General features: G+C 42.3%; 1 protein-coding gene across 7 annotated transcripts in view; it reads right to left on the minus strand.

Moving 5' to 3' along the window:
• Window positions 1–2,264: 2,264 nt before the first annotated feature.
• The window catches only part of RALGAPB (Ral GTPase activating protein non-catalytic subunit beta), an 86,784-nt gene continuing 71,266 nt past the window's right edge, over window positions 2,265–17,782 (minus strand). For all 7 annotated transcript variants that reach the window (XM_019750223.3, XM_019750217.3, XM_019750222.3 and 4 more), the window contains 7 exons: window positions 17,198–17,363; window positions 14,617–14,739; window positions 12,929–13,065; window positions 10,487–10,595; window positions 9,612–9,690; window positions 7,224–7,372; window positions 2,265–6,283 (listed from right to left, as the gene is read on the minus strand). In XM_019750223.3, coding sequence (XP_019605782.3) covers window positions 6,090–6,283; window positions 7,224–7,372; window positions 9,612–9,690; window positions 10,487–10,595; window positions 12,929–13,065; window positions 14,617–14,739; window positions 17,198–17,363 — 957 coding nt within the window. In that variant the 3' untranslated portion in view covers window positions 2,265–6,089. The remainder of the gene's footprint in view (window positions 6,284–7,223; window positions 7,373–9,611; window positions 9,691–10,486; window positions 10,596–12,928; window positions 13,066–14,616; window positions 14,740–17,197; window positions 17,364–17,782) is intronic.

Consider the following 17,782-nt stretch of genomic DNA (forward strand, 5'->3'; position numbering starts at 1 on the left):
TGAGCTGGCGACGTAACAGGGAAGTCACAGTGTCCTTCAGGTGAAGGGAGAGCTGTTTTGGACAGGAGCCGGGGCAGTGAGAAGCAAAGCCTGGGTTTGGAGCCCTGCTAAGGGGCTACTGGGTTCATGTGCCACCTCCCCGATCCAGTTGTAGGATAGAAATAATCCTTACCTCACCAAGCTGCTAAACGTTAGAAAAAAAAGTGCTGAAATAAACACTGCCCCCAGGTGGGTGTTCAGATGTCTGAAGTCTCAGATTCCTCCAGGAGCCAGCCAGATCTCTGGTTCTGAAATTCTGGCTACACATGCCCACATTTACTGTGTGGGAATGTGCAGACTGGATGGGGCTCAGTGCCTCTAAAGTGGGCAGATGTCAGCTCCAGCCAAGAACTGAGATGCGGGAAATGCAGGGCCAGTGTTGCCAGCTCTCCTGACTTTTGCAAGAGAGCCCCCAAATCTGGATTTTGATGTGAAATCTCCCAATTTAACAATGTTGAATCAAACGTAAAACATTGTTAAACAAGTCTGCCGAGCCAAACTGGGTCACTGGGCTGCCATTTAAAAACTTTCTAACACATAGTATAGACCCTCAATAAATTATTATTATTTAATCTGGAAGCTTCAGCGCCTCTCATTAGGGTTTTCAGCGAGGGGCTTCTAAGGCTTTAACCTTGTTCCTTTAGCTCCCAAGTGGGCAGAATACGCCCAAAGGCCCTCCTTACCGCCTATCTCATTAATTCACTCACTCATTCATTCATGAAGTAGTCAACTTCCATGTGCCAGGAATCATGGCAGGAAGGGGGCTCTGGCCCTCCCAGGGCCTGACAGCCCCTGAGCTGGAGGGAGACTGGCCAGGCTGGGAGCCTGACTGATGTGGGAAGTCCACATGAGGAATGGCTGCTGCTGTGGAGGGGAAGGAGGCAGAGTCTGGTATTCTCCATGAGGGTCCTCAGACCACCTGCCTCTGTCACTGCTGGCAGGTGGGTGGGGGCTGGCGGGTACTTACTTCACATGCAGATTTCCACGCTCATCCTGTTCCACTGAGTCAGAACCTCTGTTAATGGACAACAAGTCTGATGCAGACTTGATTCTGAAACTATGGCATTTCATGGAACACTGGAAAGTTGGGCAGCCCCAGCTCCAGGATGGGGGAACAGCTTCAGGAAGTGGGGGGGCAGACCTAAAGGATTCATGGGGTAGAAGGACCCCCTTAGAGGAAGCCACCAGCCCAGGGAGAATGGCAGGTGGGGCCAGCCACAGTAAAAACGGGATGGAGAGGGGAGGGGAGAGGGGGAAAAAGCTGGGGCTTGGAGGACCAGTGTGTTTAGAGGGAGTCTTAGCCCAGCTGAGGGATGACCGGAGTTCCTGGAAAAGGAAGTCTGGACAGATGGTATTAGAATGTGTGCAAGAAGCACAGTGCCCAGGTGGGCTGTGCCACTCAAGAGCGAGGTCAAGACGAGGCGCTAGGTGGTCTTGTCTGGGTTGGGGGTGATTTCTAGGCACTGGGTCCTGAAGGGGCTGGGGTCAGAAAGAACTGGACAGCACAGATGGGAAAGGCTTGCACACACATTTTCTTGCCAGACCCACAAACAGGGCCACAGTGCAGTCAGCCTAGGGAGAAGCTTCCCTGGTCACGAGGGCCCACCTGGGGGTCCTATGGTGAGCTGGCAGAGCAGGTGTGGACACACACCTGCAGGGGACGCAGTTCCCAGGCGCACTTCAGGGTGACGTCATATGGTCAGCGCTAGGCTGGAGGGGTGGCTCTCCGCAAAGGCACACATCAGTTTCCTCAAATGGTACCACCACCCCACTATGTATGATCTAGGCATTAAAGTGCTAATCTGGACCCATGGAACCCTCTGCAGCCAACTCTATTCAAAGGGGCGGTGATCACCTCTCTGCGCCTCTCCCCTTTCCTGACTGACCAGCCCTGGCAGAACTCAGATTTTCTGCAGGCAGAGAGCACGGCTGCCATTTCCGTGTTCCCAACACACAGCCAGCCAGCCCCTTGGCAACTGCCAGCCTCTGCAAGGTGGGCCTCTGTTGGCAGTGCTTTAATTATACAAGCTCCTCCCAGTATAGGAAGCCATCTTTTAAAATTAATCGAATTTTGAATACTTTGATGAAACCCGACACAACCAGGGTGAAAACCCAGACCTAAATTATGAAGGACGGCCAAAGCAGAACCCCCCTGGGAAGAGCAAATTAGGAACACCCATGCCGGAGCCAACTCCCCCGGCCTGAAACCAAAAGCACACACGACGTTATTAGATAAGAATCTCCTTAAAATTTAATTGACTAAATGTATTACATTCAATATTCCATGGGTTTCTTCTGGACAAAGGATCGGCATAAATACAAACAAGCCTCTGGGCCTTCTTCCCTCACCAACGAAGAGAAAACACAGGAGGCGAGGGGACACGAGTGCACCTTCATATTTACATTTCACCTTTACTTTACAGTTCAGTGCCAGAAATATTTACAGAAAATACAATAAGAAAAAGATCATGTCTTGGCAACATACCGAAATTCATACAAATTGTATATATGATTTTAAGCACAGAATGATACTGCTTATTTTTAGCCACAACTGCCAAGCCCTTCGGAGGAGAAAGATGTTGGTCACTGCAAGAGACAAGGACTTGGGAAACTTCATTTGCTTCAACAAGTATTTATTGGGCGCCTACTGTATGCAAGGCACTGTGGAATCCCAAATTATACCTTTTCCCTCACCATTAAAAAACAAAAAAAGCATCTGAAGAACATGAGTTGATACCCTAAGAAAAACACTATACAGTACATGGCTTCTTTAGCTACTGAGAACCCACAGTTTAATTCCACATTGAGCGGGTGGATTACCTCCCATCTCTCCATCTCAGGAAAAGAGGCTGTCATGGAAATCCTTACAACAGACCATTTAACACAACTCGTTGTTTCATGTAAACATAGAAATCAATTTTTTTTTATGAAGACATAACCTGAATGGATTTTTAAATGCTGAATGGAGAACTACTGCCAGCAGGAGTGTCAAATTACCTTCAATACATTTTTAACCATCTACTGCAAAACCCATCTGAGCAAGGCTGACTCCCATTCTGGGTAAAGCTCCACCTTCCAGCAGAAATAAATACTCTCGAAGACGCTGCCTCGCTAAACACCAGTCTGCAGAGCCTGACAAGTACTTCCTCAGTGTGGGCAGAAGTAACCATTTGTGGAGGCCTCACGACATTACTGGCCAAAGATGTAGGTTTTGGTATTTATAAGTGAGTCCAGAGGAGAATGGGCTGCCCTGAAGTGGAGGACTGGGAAACGGAGGGCAGCATGGATGTACGCATGCGCGCCCGTGTGTGTGGGGAGGGCAGGGCAGGAGGCGGTCAATCTACCTTGTAACCATTCCAGTCAAAAGGCCAGTGGCCAGAAGGGGGAGGAAAGGGGGAGGAGGAAGCACTGGACAAAAGGGAGAGCAGCTGAACAAGGAAAGAATTAAACCTGACAAAAGCCCCCCTCACTGTCCTCAGAGTTCCCAGCTAGAGGAGGGAGAAAGCCTCCATCCCCCAAATGTGGGAAAGGAGTGGAGGGACTACCTGCCTCTGTCCCTTGGGTGACGCTTTCCCTGTCACTGAATGCCATGCTCACCCACCTCCTGGTGCGCTTGTCACATGCAGCAACTAAACTGTTTAAGCCACGGCCCAAGCCGTCCTGGCTTCGCCCCAAAGGTTAAGATCACATGCTAGCAAACCTACCACGTGGACGACTAAAGACTGTCACTGGGATGAAATACGCTCCGCGGTTATTTCTACTCAAAGACTCTTAACAAGGGCAGTTGGGTGAACTCAGTGACCATGAACTCAAGCCCATACCAGTGAAAGGTGCAAGGGTCCTCAATGCTCCTTTCAGGTCGATGCTGTTTTGAGCGGAAGGAACTGGCGGTCCTACACTGTTTGTGTCTCACATGCTGGGGCTTCATGCCTTTGGGGGCTGCACCGTCCTGAATCCACCCCTCCTTCCTGGGAGACCATAAAGTCTTTCAGATCACAAACTGCATTCAACACAGCTATTCACTTACCAAAGCCATTCGAATTACAAAAACTTGCCAGAAATTAGAGTAAATTAAAGGACCAGGAAGCCCACCCCCGACATGCACACCACGGTACATTTTTCTGACAGTAAAACGAAGCCAAAGGTAAAAGTTTTATCTGAAAAATCACACTGAGGGAAGTACACCTACATCAGTTATTTTTAACCTCTGGAATGTTATGAGTTACACAAGCCTTCTTTGTTCACGTCCACTAGAACAAGGGCCTATTTTCCCCTTGAACCATCAATCTGGAATTTCCATGAAAGTTGTTAAACCTCACCTTATACCGGCTGAGCTATGAAAACATTTTCAGGGTAGAACTTGCTAAACTTTATCATAATCCCCTTCCCCCATGCTACCATCTCGAAATATCAATTTATTGCCCAAATGAAAAAGAAAATCAATTACTGAAAAACATTATACCTGAATGGAAACTGGAGTCATAGAAGGTGGAGGTTTCTTTTACCTGAGCTTAAAACAAACACGAAGAAAAGTACGGCAAACTTAAAACCAAGAGCCATTATGCCCACATTTCTTGCTTACAGATGACAAAAAATACACACTTCTGGAACAAAAATATCTGCACAGGGATTTAGGCCCTACACTATCCCGCACCCCCTAATTAAACTACCAAAACATCAAACCAAACAGGCCACTGTAGCCCTCACCTACGGTATCTACTGACATCAGAATTCAAGTGTGAAATCACCCCTATACAACTGTGATCACTCTTCTTTGGACTTTAAATGTCACTTGTCTTAACATAAAATAATCTTAATAAAGAAGAACGCACATAAGAATAGGAGAAATGAGCGGTGTATACTCTAGCACTGTAACAGGAATCTTTGTAAGGAAGTTCTGGGTCTGGCCGCCTCAAAACATTTATCCCTGGCAGAAAAGTAGCAGCGAGGTAACAGAAGAATTTCCAAATGAAAACAACAGCCATTTCTAACAGCAGCCGCCCGAAAGGGTGGTCACTAATGTTTGTCAATGATGATGGAATCCAGTAGCTCTCTGGGAGAGATCTGAATTAGTAGCTGTGAGAGGCTATTTCCTGAACCACAAATTAGAATCCTTCATAAACTACTGCAGTCTCCTGCTTGGTCCTGAAATAAGAGACAGTGGATAAAACCAAATAATTTTCAATCCTTGTTGTAAATTTACATTTCTTACTATGTAACCAAGAAATTACCAAGAATTACAAATGTTTAACCTGTCATTGTATCACCGAGCTGGACAACACTGCCGAAAGTGGAGGCATCGCTGCTGTCATAGCATTTAGCCCCACAAACTCCATTTGTACCCCCAGTAAAGGACAGGGCTGTGCCTCCATTTTGGATCTGTTCCTGGGCTGCCCAGAAACTAAGGCCTTCAGTCAGGTCTGTGCATTGATGAGAACAACAACTTTTTGAAATTGGAGAGAGAATGAAATATTTTAATGTCAGACTTCTTATCTGAGCAGAAAACATTTATGTTCTTTTCTGTCAGCTGGACAGTTGGATGACAAATGGACCTACGAGCGAGCAGAAAGATGAGATTTCTTTCCTTCTCCTCCACGCTGTCAACAAGAGTCTTTAAATGTCCTGGAAGATTCTGAGACAGATTTTAATTTTGGACACAACCTCCTAAAAAGTGAGGTATAAAACTATCTTCAGCTTCTAATTTGCAAATTTGATACTACCAATGCACGTTTAACTGAGATGCATAAAAGCCTTTCTCCTCAAAAGGCTTAGATTTAACTAAAATTGTCATTTTAAAAAGGAAGTTTATGGCTAAAATGTATATCATCATTACCAGCAGGAGTATGATTGTGTCTGGGAGCCCATTTCACTAGAAAGCCAGAAGTCTTCTATCAAATGGGTTTATAATGTTTCTTCTATCTGGTGATTAAACAGTAAGCTCTTGGGGAGTGATGGTTTTTATTTTTACAGTGATCACCTATTCAATTGTTTTGCTTTGATAGATATTATGGCCCCAAACTGAAGTTCAAGAGTCTTAGACAGACAGTGGTCTAAGAACTGCAGCTTCTGAGTCCAACCTCCTGGAAGAGCGAAGTATAAAACTCTGGCTCCAACTGCTTGTTCCGGTACTTGTTGACAATGTCGGCGATTTTCTGTTTCCGGCGGACGTGTGGCGGACTGTAGGAATCGCTCTCCAGTCTCTTTCTTCTACAAATATTAATTACAGTCTGCCTCACCAGGAAACCTTGAAAACAGAGGGTTTTAAAATCAGTGTGAACAACCAGTCAGGTAGGTGAACCGTCAGTACTGATGTGAACCACTCTCCTCAAACTCTAACTGTATCGTTTCGTTCCATTTGCAAAATGGCCCGTCCCCGGAGACAAGGACGGAGCTCCACTAAGACAAAACTGTCAGAGAAACACACAATGGCAAGGAAAAACAGAATCAAAATCTGGTCTGAAAACCCACTTCCTGCCCTGGATTACAAACAACTATCTTCATTTTCCAATAGGAAGCTTGTGAACTATAGTTCTACTCATACGCACTAGATGAAGCAGTTCGGAACAAAACTAAACATGCTTCCTTTTTACCAAGACCACAGCATTTTTCACATGTGGGACCTATTAAGTATTGTCACTGTTTCTTTATTTCTACTTCTTTTGGGGTCATAAAAATGTTAAAGAGAGGGCCGGCCCGGTGGCTCAGGCGGTTGGAGCTCCATGCTCCTGACTCCGAAGGCTGCCGGTTCAATTCCCACATGGGCCAGTGGGCTCTCAACCACAAGTTGTCAGTTTGATTCCTCGAGTCCCGCAAGGGATGGTGGGCTGTGCCCCCTGCAACTAAGATTGAACATGGCACCTTGAGCTGAGCTGCCGGATGGCTCAGTTGGTTGGAGTGCATCCTCTCAACCACAAGGCTGCCGGTTCGACTCCCGCAAGGGATGGTGGGCTGTGCCCCCTGCAACTAGCAACAGCAACTGGACCTGGAGCTGAGCTGCACCCTCCACAACTAAGATTGAAAGGACAACAACTTGACTTGGAAAAACATCCTGGAAGTACACACTGTTCCCCAGTAAAGTCCTGTTCCCCTTCCCCAATAAAACCTTTAAAAAAAAAAAAAAAAGTTAACGAGAAATAGAGAAATAGAAGAACTCTTAACCCGTCAGCCGCATGTGAAGACCTTACCAAGTGCTCGCCTGCTGACAATCATCCCATCCACAAGAGGGATGACCATGTTAAATTTTCCAGTGGCTCCTTGAATTTTTATCCGGAATAATCCAGTGTTTAACGGGTGGATGAATATGACGGGAACTTCTTTTTCGAGAGTGGTAGATCTTAAGAAAAGAAAACTTTCTTTACCTCAGATAATCAAGGATTGAAGTCCCTCACGTACATACAAGAATACCACGGGGACTTGTTGCCAAGCAGTGTTTGAGAAGAGCCAAGAAGGTCAGTCTGCTCAGAGTCCTCTTTCTGGGGGCCCAGGATGAAGCTCCTGCCAATACCTGACCCTAAATACCATCACTGGGCTCAGGCTTGTTAACCTGACAAAAAAGGCACTAAAAATGTGCTTAGAGAACTACTGGAACACAGGGTGGAAGAAAAGGCCAGAGAAATCTATTGTGGGGAGCTGCAAACCTAGCACCCAACTACGGGCCTTTCACTTAGCTCCTCCTCCTCACAGAGAAGAAAAGGGGCTGTTCCGAGTGCAGGGAATTCCACTACAGCCAACGCTGACAGACAAGTGAGAGTACAGCTCAAGTCCATTATGGGAACCCCCGATGTCATTTTTTTTCAGGGGTGGAGGGAGGAGGTTGGGAGGGCCTCCTCAGCAGAGGTGACCAATGACCACATCTTGGCTGAGCCAAAGTCATCCAAGCCGCTGACAGATAATGGGCACTATAGCCAACAACTGTACCTTTGGAAAACTGAATGACACCTTAATGTGTCTGGGACATGCCAATGCATCTATAGGTACTTGTGTGACTCTGTGGGGCTACATGTCAGGGTTGGTTGTTTTTTCCTTTTGCAACATGGTGAGCGTTCTTTCTGTGCAGGTAAAGAGATTTTGGCCAAAGCAACAGTGAGGCAATTTTTTAAGACGTTAAATAAAAATCGATCCTATACTAATTCTGCTCCCAAGACAAATTCTAAACTTCACTAATCTACCAATAAAATACAAATTGTACAGTCTGAGAATTTTTGACCTAAAAATATTTTTAAAAAGTACAAGACACTTAAAAGTTCTCTTCCAAACTAGTTCTAGAAAAGTCCATCTCATGAAAACTACTCTAGTCTCTTTAGTAAGTCAGTGTCATGGAGAAAAAGTAAAAACAGGACTGTTCCGGATTAAAAGAGACTGAAACAATACAAGATGCAAGGTCCTGAAGTGGATTCTCATTTGAACAAATTATCTGTAAATGATGTTTAGAGAAAATGGATAAATGTGAATATAAACTGGTTACTACATGAAATTAAGGAATTGTTAGTAACTTTATTATTGTGATAATGTCATCTTTATTGGAAAAGTGTTCTTAATTTTTTGGAGATGCATACTGATGTAATTAGAATGTTAGGATACCTGTAATTCACTTTAAAATACTTCTGCATAAAAAATACAAAGTTTTAAGAATGACTTGCCCTCTTCTAGAAATTGTGAAATGTTAAAATAAATCATCTTTACTTACTTCATTCCTACAACAATCATTTAACAATGTGAGACTAAATTCTTCTTACATGCAATACAAATCAGATCATGTAAATAGAAGGGCACTTACTCTAAATCAAAATATCAAGTTTAGCTTGAATATCAAGGGTAGCTCTACTGAGATGTGCGAAATGAGGTTAGCATTTGGGTTCAGATCTTTTTCTCATTTATTTACTGAACATGTGATGCCGAGGCACCTCTATGAGCCTATTTTATCTCATTTGTAAAACGAAGATGATAATTGTCCCGCTGGAGTTATTTTAAAGTATGTGTTTCAATCAAAAACAGGCAAGCAAAAAGCCTTGGAACTATAATGCCTATACAGATACATTGTTACTATTCTTGCAATCATATTATTTTCTTTTTATCCTTTGCATGCCACAATAGAAATCTTAACATTATAATAAAGTTAGTATTGCATTTTACTTAGAAATACGTTTCCATTAAATAGCTCATGTGATGAGGCTATTTTAACTAGAAATACTTTTCCATTAAATAGCTCATTTGATGAGGCTATTTTAACTATCTACCCAGAATGTTTTGACCAGTTTAACTCCATTATGTCTATCTAACATTGCTACCCTGTCATTACAGTCTTCATTAATACTTAATTGCCTTCATGTTTTCTTTTGCTGCAGATACATGCAAAGCAGCAGTTAAAATTATGCCATTTAAAAATCCTGCTAATCTGATCACCTTGTGCATTTATCTACCAACTTCTTTTTCTCTAATTATGTTTATTATTGCCTTCATTCCTTCTGTTTCATTATCTATTTCTTGATTAAACTGCAATCAACATACTCTAAAAAATAGGTTTCTCTATACTTAAAGACATGCTGATAAACTTCCAGCAAATAAGAGTGTACCTCAGAGAAGTGCTACTATTTGCAGTAGTTTCCACACCAGTACTGATTTCTGTCATCAGGTCTGAGAGGGGAAAGTTTTCTGAAAGAAAATAATAGCATTACAATTAATACTCCCTCCTACTTCCCAAACAAATAATAGGAAATCTAATTTTTTAATCTCTTTACACAAGCAAGCAACAAACATATGACTGTGCTCTCCTACAATGCATAATCCTAACTGTTCCTCACAAATACAAAAATTCTCCCTCAAGACATACTTCTGCCAAGTTCATCTAAAGCAGAGATTTTTACAGAACATAATCTGTAGGCTTGGAAAGGGTTTTGGAGGGATTGGAAAGCAGCTATCACACTTTCCCACAAACTCTGAGCTGGATGAGAGTCTAGGCTAAATATGCATTTCTAATGCTCTTATGTTGCTGATATAAAAGTTACAAGGAAGTTATCCACAGCAGAGTTCCTAAGGACAAATGAATCTTCACACTAAAACTAGACAGGAGGGTTCGTGGGAAGAGGATGAGGGAAATGTACCCACCCCCACCCCCTTTCCAGAGGTCCTGGGGCAAGTGGGACCAAATGGGAACAAACCGTTAACTGTCACACCACGCACAGCTAAAGACTCTGTATCCACTTGACTCATCAAATCTTCACGACAATGAAATAAATAGGTACCATGAGTGTCTCCATTTAACAACGAGTCATCTAAGGCTAAGGAAATGAGTGAGTGGTGGAGCCGGGATACAAACCCAGGCTTGCCAAACTCCAGTGCCAGCCCTTGGCCGCCACACCGCGCCCGTGCTGCTGCTCCCTTTAGACATTTACCAAGTCACTGTCATTCTGCTGTAACTGCACGTACGGGCAGAGCCCTTATACAGTACCTATATCATCATAGCGTTCTACCCAGACTACAGAAACTCTTGTCTCAGGTCCGAGGGGAGGCACAGGGCGACCCTGAGGCAGCTTCTTCATTCTGGAACTGGGACTGAGCTGCATGAGGCAGAGAAAAGCAGAAGAGGGGGAGAAAGAATAAAAGAATAGGCTTAATAAAGCTACAACCATACATGTATCAAGCTGCCCAGTGACGTAAGTAGTAAGTCATGGGAAATCAGTTCAGAAAAAAAGTCTGAAAGACATTTGCCACCAAGCTCTTAATTGGCTTCTCTCCTTATCAAGCCTCAATCTAAAACAAGGAACTGAAGGTCTAAAATCCTCAAGGGGAAAAAAGGTAAGGAATACCGAACAATCACAATTGATAGAAATAAAAATAAAATTTGCGGGAATGTCTTCACAAGCTCTTGAAGGACTTGAGTCTCTCCACACGGCCAGAAAGCAGCATGCTTCTCCATCACAGCAACACTGCTGATTTGCCTGGGAGCCTTATCTCTTAAATGTCCCATCCGCAAACTCTTCCTAGTTCTCAGACCAACTGCAATTGAGGGCACAAAAATCCCTTTTTCTTGTCAGCAAAAACGAAAAAGAAAAGTTGCTTAAGTCTTCACTATTAGGCACCGTTTGCTTGTGGCTCCCCTGCCCACCCAACTGGCTTTAAGTTTCTTTGAAAGGCTAATAGGACTATGTGGTTCCCCAGCAACTGGCGTGGCACACTGAGTCCCATCACTGTTAGGGCATGAAGCAGAGCTGAGTTAATGCTAAAGTCCTAAACAACGCTATGTGTACAGAGAAAGAATTGCACACTTACGTTGAATTTTAAAAATAAAACTGCTTTCTTAGCACAAAAATATACACGTCTTTCCTAGATGACCAGAGACCATGGCAATCAATTCCCCTGATTCCTGTTGCCATTGTGGAATTCACAGAAAATGACTGAAAAAGAGCTTTCCCTCAAAGTAGTGACAGACATGCAACCTACTCAGAGCCTATTTTCTTAGCATCGTCGCTCCTGATCAGCTTTGAATCTCTGACTTTCTCCATCTCTGACTTCCAATCCTAGATGTAAAGGGCTCCTGTGAGTAGGTCAGGCCTACCTAGATTGATCTCCCTTTTGATTAACTCAAAGTAACCTTAATTATAGCTACAAAATCCCTTTTCCATATAATGTAACAATCACAGGCTATCTCATCATATTCACAGGTTCCACCCACATGCAAGCGGATGACATTATACAAGGGCAGAGTCACTGGAGGTGGTCATAGAATTCTGCCTAACACACTGACCTTTTTTCCTCCAACACTGCTAAAGAGTTTTTTGTTTTTTTGTTTTTGCTTCTATTAAGATAATGGTCACTTTTCTTTTTTTAGTTTGTTAGCAGTCTATGGTAAAGTATGTGATAAGTAAAAGCAATGTGCTTTAAGAGTTGTCAGTCTTTGGATGTTAAGGAATAACTATGCTGGCAGTCAGAAAATGAGTACAAGGGCAGCCAATCTCTGACTATGAGATCTGGCTAAAATCCTGCATTGCCACCCAACACGGACTTGTTCATCTCCAAACTGTATTCTGTGAAACATTTTTAAATATAGCAACTCTGGATTTTCAAAATCAGTCTATTTCAGAGAATCCTATACAACTTAACTGTTTTTCCTAAATCAATTTTAAAGGGGAAAACTTCTCCCATATACTTTAAGCATATTCTCCTGTTAAAAATAATTTTTGCTGTGGAAGGAGCCAAATTAAAATCTTGTACAATGGAGGCATGGCTTCTGTCAAGTATATACTTCTTTGGTCTTTGTTATTTTTGTGTGTTTTTTAAAAATCAATCTTCTTACACTTAGGAACTGATCCCGTACTCTTGCTTTCACTTAACTGGTTCCTTTCCAGTAAGGATTAAGAGGTAATGTGAGGAGAAAACACAGGTAAAGACATAACATCCAGTGACACGGTAAGAAAAAAGTATAAAAGCAAAATGCTCTCTTCTTGTATTAACAGTAGCTGCTGTGTGCCTCACTCAGTATGTTCATTCACTCACTGGGCTATTCTCCAAACTGCTACCGCTTCTATGTAGCCAGACCTGTTTAAGTTGAATGTCGCGTGATTAAAGGTGTCGAGCCACTGTCGTACCTTTAGTGGTTATTTTTGGGACCAAATTAAAAACCTAGGCTTGAGAAGAAATGGGTGAGACAACCAAGCAGGTACCAGAATGGCTTAATCAAGAAAAGCCACATAGGCTGTCTTAGGATGAACTATTTGTTGCAAGCTGGAAAAAAGAAAACTGTGAAAATTCGATTTTTAAAAATGAGGACACCAGTGAATGAGTACAGCTATAATTACTCTCTGGGTTAAAGTTAAAAGCTTTTCAGGCATGATCCTAAAATTACACCCATTGCACTACAAATTTTTGGATATACATCAATAAAGTGACTTACCCTTTGTGAGGAATTAAGATTGTCTGTGTGATTAGGGAAAAGCTCAAGTGTTAGGGATGGCTGTTTCAGGATTCCTGGCATAAGATCCATATTTGAATCACTATCTTGGTCTGAGATATTACTTTCCAATGAATCAGCTATGAAGGTAAAGAAAAAAAATTATTATAATACCTACTACTTCTTTGGAGCAAAAGTGTTTAAACTAATGCTAATCGTCTAAGCTAAGTCCCTTAAGCAAAGCATTGCTTTTAGAGCATGAGTTGGCATACTTTCTGCAAGGGGTCAGGTAATAAATATTTTAGGCTTTGCTGGCTATATAGGTCTCTGTTGCATATTCTTCTTTGTATTTGATTTATAACCCTTTAATAATGTAAAAGCCCCTCTTGGTGTTCTGAATTTGGCTTATGTGCTGTAGTTTGCTGGCTCCTGCTCTCCAGGATAAGGTAAGACTAGAAAATAAATCAATTTGACTTTTCAGATGTAGAATATAATAAAAGCCATCTGTTATTCTCCAAATTATTTTGATTATACATTCAATCATGTAGCATGGTGCCGAGTAGCACTAGGGCATCCCAAAGCTACAGGACCGAGTCTCTGTGACTAAGGAGTCATCTGGCTGGAAGCACACACAGAGTTAGAAAAAACAAAAATACAGACAGACGGGGGCACAGTTGGCACAGAGGATGTTCCATAACAGGAGGTGAAGCTCAACTGTGGGAACTACAGTGCAAGGACACTGACCCAGCTCTAGAACTGGGCTGGTGCAAACAGGCTGGGCCAGAGACACCAGGCAGGACTCGGCCCACAGAAGACAGACGAGGCCTGGCTTCTGGAATTAGGTGGTAGATCACAGCCCTGACACAACGGCAAACAGCAGCCAAGATACTGACCTAGCCCATGGAAGGCCGCTCCTACCAGGGACACAAATGTCCCCACAGAGACAGGGAGGGGCCTAGAGTAGGAAATTAAGGGTCCAAGTACCAAGGTGAGAAGGCTGCGAAAGTAGAGCACATGAAAAGTCAGTAGCCTGGAGATGAGACTGAAAATGTGACGTGCAGCTTCCCATCCTATGGATGGTCTCAATGAAGAAGGTAGTTTTCCGCCTACTGCCTGGTCAGGCACTAAGAAATGGACTTAATTTGCAAGAAGCAAAGATTTTAGGCAAAATAAGACTATGAGTTCTCACTGAATAGTAATCAGTCACTCCCGATCCTGAAGAACAGGCTTGATCACTATCTTTTCTAGGTTGCTGAAGTTTCTCGTGCTCGGTGTTAGATCAGCTGGAGGCCGCCACAAGAGCCTTCCAATTGTAAGGTTTTGTGGGGTTCCATATAAAGACTCCCACGTGGAAGAAGGGAAGTACGTGGAGGCTCACACATAATTAGTGAAAGAAATGAGAAAACTGAAAAACAGGGCTTCTATGTATTGATTAGATTTTAAAAAGACAAAAATGGGTTGAAGTGGGTCTCCTTCACTATTTAAAGATTATTATTAGAAGGGCAGTGTGCTTGTCTTTAATTATTTTCCTTAAGAATTCCTAATGTCCTGTACCTTTGCATAATCTAAAAGCTATCAGGCCTTAGAGGCAAAAGAATGCCTTCAGAATCTCTCCCAATGCAATAATACTGCACAAACCAGTGGATACAAAAATAGATCCTAAAGCAGCACCACATAAATCATGCTCTTACTTAAGGACTCCACAGGAGAAGGAACCACAAAAGCTATTTCCGTAAGGGCATCAGCATAATACAGCACCTTCTTCTGTCCATTGAAAATGTTAGCCCCGACATCTTCGGAGGAAATCACTTCATCTAGGAATGAGAAACACTGCATTATTGCTCCAAAAAGCAGGAAAACCCCAATTTCATCCTGCTTCATGAAATTTTAATTAGTTAATAAAGAAGTAATAGATAGAATGTAAATTTCCAACAACAACCAGTTAGTGTGTAAGAATACACTATAAACGTTCATTAAATGTCTTTACACTAACTTTAAGTTATAAAATCTTACATCATTTCTGAAACGACTCTGAATCAGACCACTTCTGATTAGCGGGGCCTTTGGCTCACCTGTATGAGGCAGATTAAAGGAACAGTCTTTCGGGAAGAGGTAATAATCGAGGGGAACAAGGCCACCAGTCCCTCTGCAGGGAGTCAGAGCAGGTGTCTGAGTGTGTGTACTCTTGTTTTCAAGGCCTTTCTATCCCTGGTCTCTCTCTGCTGCTCCTTCTCAGCTCTGCTTCTATTCCCCTTCCCACAGTGGTCAGTGATATAAAATGTACAGGCAGTTTTAGTAATAGTATCTGCTCTAAGCCAGCAACATTCACTAACAATGGTAACATTTCCTGAGTTAGTACAGTCCTCCGTTAAAATGAACATGATGTCCTGCCAGTAGTAATACATCAAAGACCAACAACCTGACAAAAGTTTGCAAAAAGGAAATGGAAAGAAGTTCTCAGGAAAGAAATAAAAATATGAAAAGATACTAAAACTCAATCATAACTGAAAATAGAAAAGTTCTCACTTAACAGATTGGAAGATACCTAATGTTGGTGAGGATGTGGCAAACAGGAAGGTTAGACCAGAGGTTAGCAAACTTTTCCTGTAAAGGCTCAGAGAGTGAAAAAGGCTTTGTAGGCCATGTGGTCTCTGCCACGAGTACTCAAGTTGGCCACTGTAGCATGAAAGCAGTCATAAACAATACATAAATGAGAGTGGCTGAGTTCCAATAAAACTATTTATAAAAACAGGCATACGCTGTAGTTTGCCGACTCCTGGTTTAGATGCTGGGAAGGTATTTCGCATCTACTGTAGTAGCTGCTATGGTTACTGCCCCAATACCCACTCTCCCCTCCCCTACTCTGTCTGTAGCAGGCATGAACTGTGGGGGGGACTGACCCTTCACACCAGTTCTACTTTGTCTATATTTCTCTATCAGGGTCATTCCATCTCTCCCGCTATAGCAACAGGTCTGGGGTGGTCCAATCACTGCGTATCTCAGGATTGGGGACTAGGGAGGTTCTGAGACCCAGCTACTCTCTCCTCTTTTTTTTTTCTCTCTCCTCTTCAGGTTAGTGTGGTACATGAATGTAAAGGCTGGAACTGCCTTTTTGCAATGAGAATAGCCACACTGGGGATACAGCCGACATATGGAGAGCAGAGCTAAAGGAAAATTGCAGAGAAATAGGAGTGCTGATCAAGTGACAACAAAAGTATACACTAATCTCTGCAACTTTCAGTTACAGGGGGCAATCAATGACCAAAATCTAAGCCAGTATGGGTCAGGTTTTCTGTGACTTGCAACCATAAGCATCCAACTGATACATTTATCAAACTGAAAAACGTGCATATCCTTTATCAGTTCCCCTTGTGGGAATTTAGTCTATAAATACACTCAAGCACATATTAAAGGACATGTGCAAATGAAAATTAGAATATATCCCCCAATACTTTTTCGATTCAACCTTGGTTGAAACTAGAAAAAAACTACGGGCTACGGATCACAAGTCACAGGGGTATTTAATGGGAAACGTTGTGAGAGTATAATCTTGTTGACAGAAGGACTCTGATAATTCAAAGCATTGGATGCAAGCATTACCCACTTCAGAGAGATAATATTAACTTTCCAGTGACTGCAGGAGGCCTCAGAACAAAGAACATTAGCCAGGTGGGGCAAAGGTCTTAAGTTTAAATTTATACTTGCTCTGGTACTTGTTATCCTGATGACATTTCCTCAGGAGGATTTTAGAGATGGGCATGAATCTCTCAGAGATAGTCAGCTGCTTACTAAAAAGGTTTTCATATAATATCCCAAGAATATAACCTTTAATGATAGCCACAAAGTCTACAGAACACATCTGTTAACAGAAAACTGTTATTTATTAGACAAAATACACTTATTAGGAAACTGTATTGTTGCTACAGATAACCTAAATTTATTAGAATATTGTTTTTAAAAATGGAATTTGTTTACTCAAACTATAAAAAAGAACTTACTAGCCTTGTGATAAGCCATTCATTTCATATTAATTACTCTCTCTTCATATGTAAAATTTATTCACTTACGATTTTTTCCCCCCATATACACAGAAAATAGCTGGAAGAGTACACAAACTATTGTTAAGTGACCTCATGTGAGGACTAGGACTAGCAGAAGATTTTTCCTTTACAGGTTTCTGTTTCTGTTTTTAATAAGACTACAAACGCATAGTGAGGGGGGAAACCAAGGGTAACGAAACAAGAGAAAACAAATGACCGTTATGAGCTTTACCTTGTTCGGGTCCCTCAGCATCATCACAACTGTTAATGGACCAACTGGTGGAAACATGCCCAGTCCAACCAGGGTGTCTGCCCACATCTACTGACCAGCCAAGGGAGAGCAAAAATTCTAGGAAATGTGGCTGAACATTTCTGGAAGACTCCACATTCTTTAAAATCTGAAAAACATACCGATCATCAGCTATAATGAAGGAAACAAAAGAGCATATCAAAATAAATCATAACAATCAGTTAGCTTTGAAGTAGCTGACAAATCAAGTCTAAGCTCAGAATAAATTTGGGAATGTGTCACTGTAGTTAAAAATGCATGTTTTCGAGTTAGATTTTAATTCAAATCTTGGCTGTGCCTTCGGCAAGTTTCTTAACCTCCCTATTTCAGTTTCTTCATCTATAAAGTGGGGGAAAGTAACATTGTGAAGATTAAGGGTGATATTGCAAGTAAAGCCCTTAGTTCCCCACCTAGCAAAACAATTATTGAACCAGACATATTTACTAAATGTAAACAAAAAATACTATTAATATGTCCCTGCCTTCACAGAGGTTACTGTCTGGTTAGTGAGAAACATTCCATAGGTAT

The sequence above is a fragment of the Rhinolophus sinicus genome, chromosome 13 (assembly GCF_057876585.1).
Source record: "Rhinolophus sinicus isolate RSI-liver-muscle chromosome 13, RSI-T2T, whole genome shotgun sequence".
Taxonomy (NCBI): Eukaryota; Metazoa; Chordata; class Mammalia; order Chiroptera; family Rhinolophidae; genus Rhinolophus; species Rhinolophus sinicus.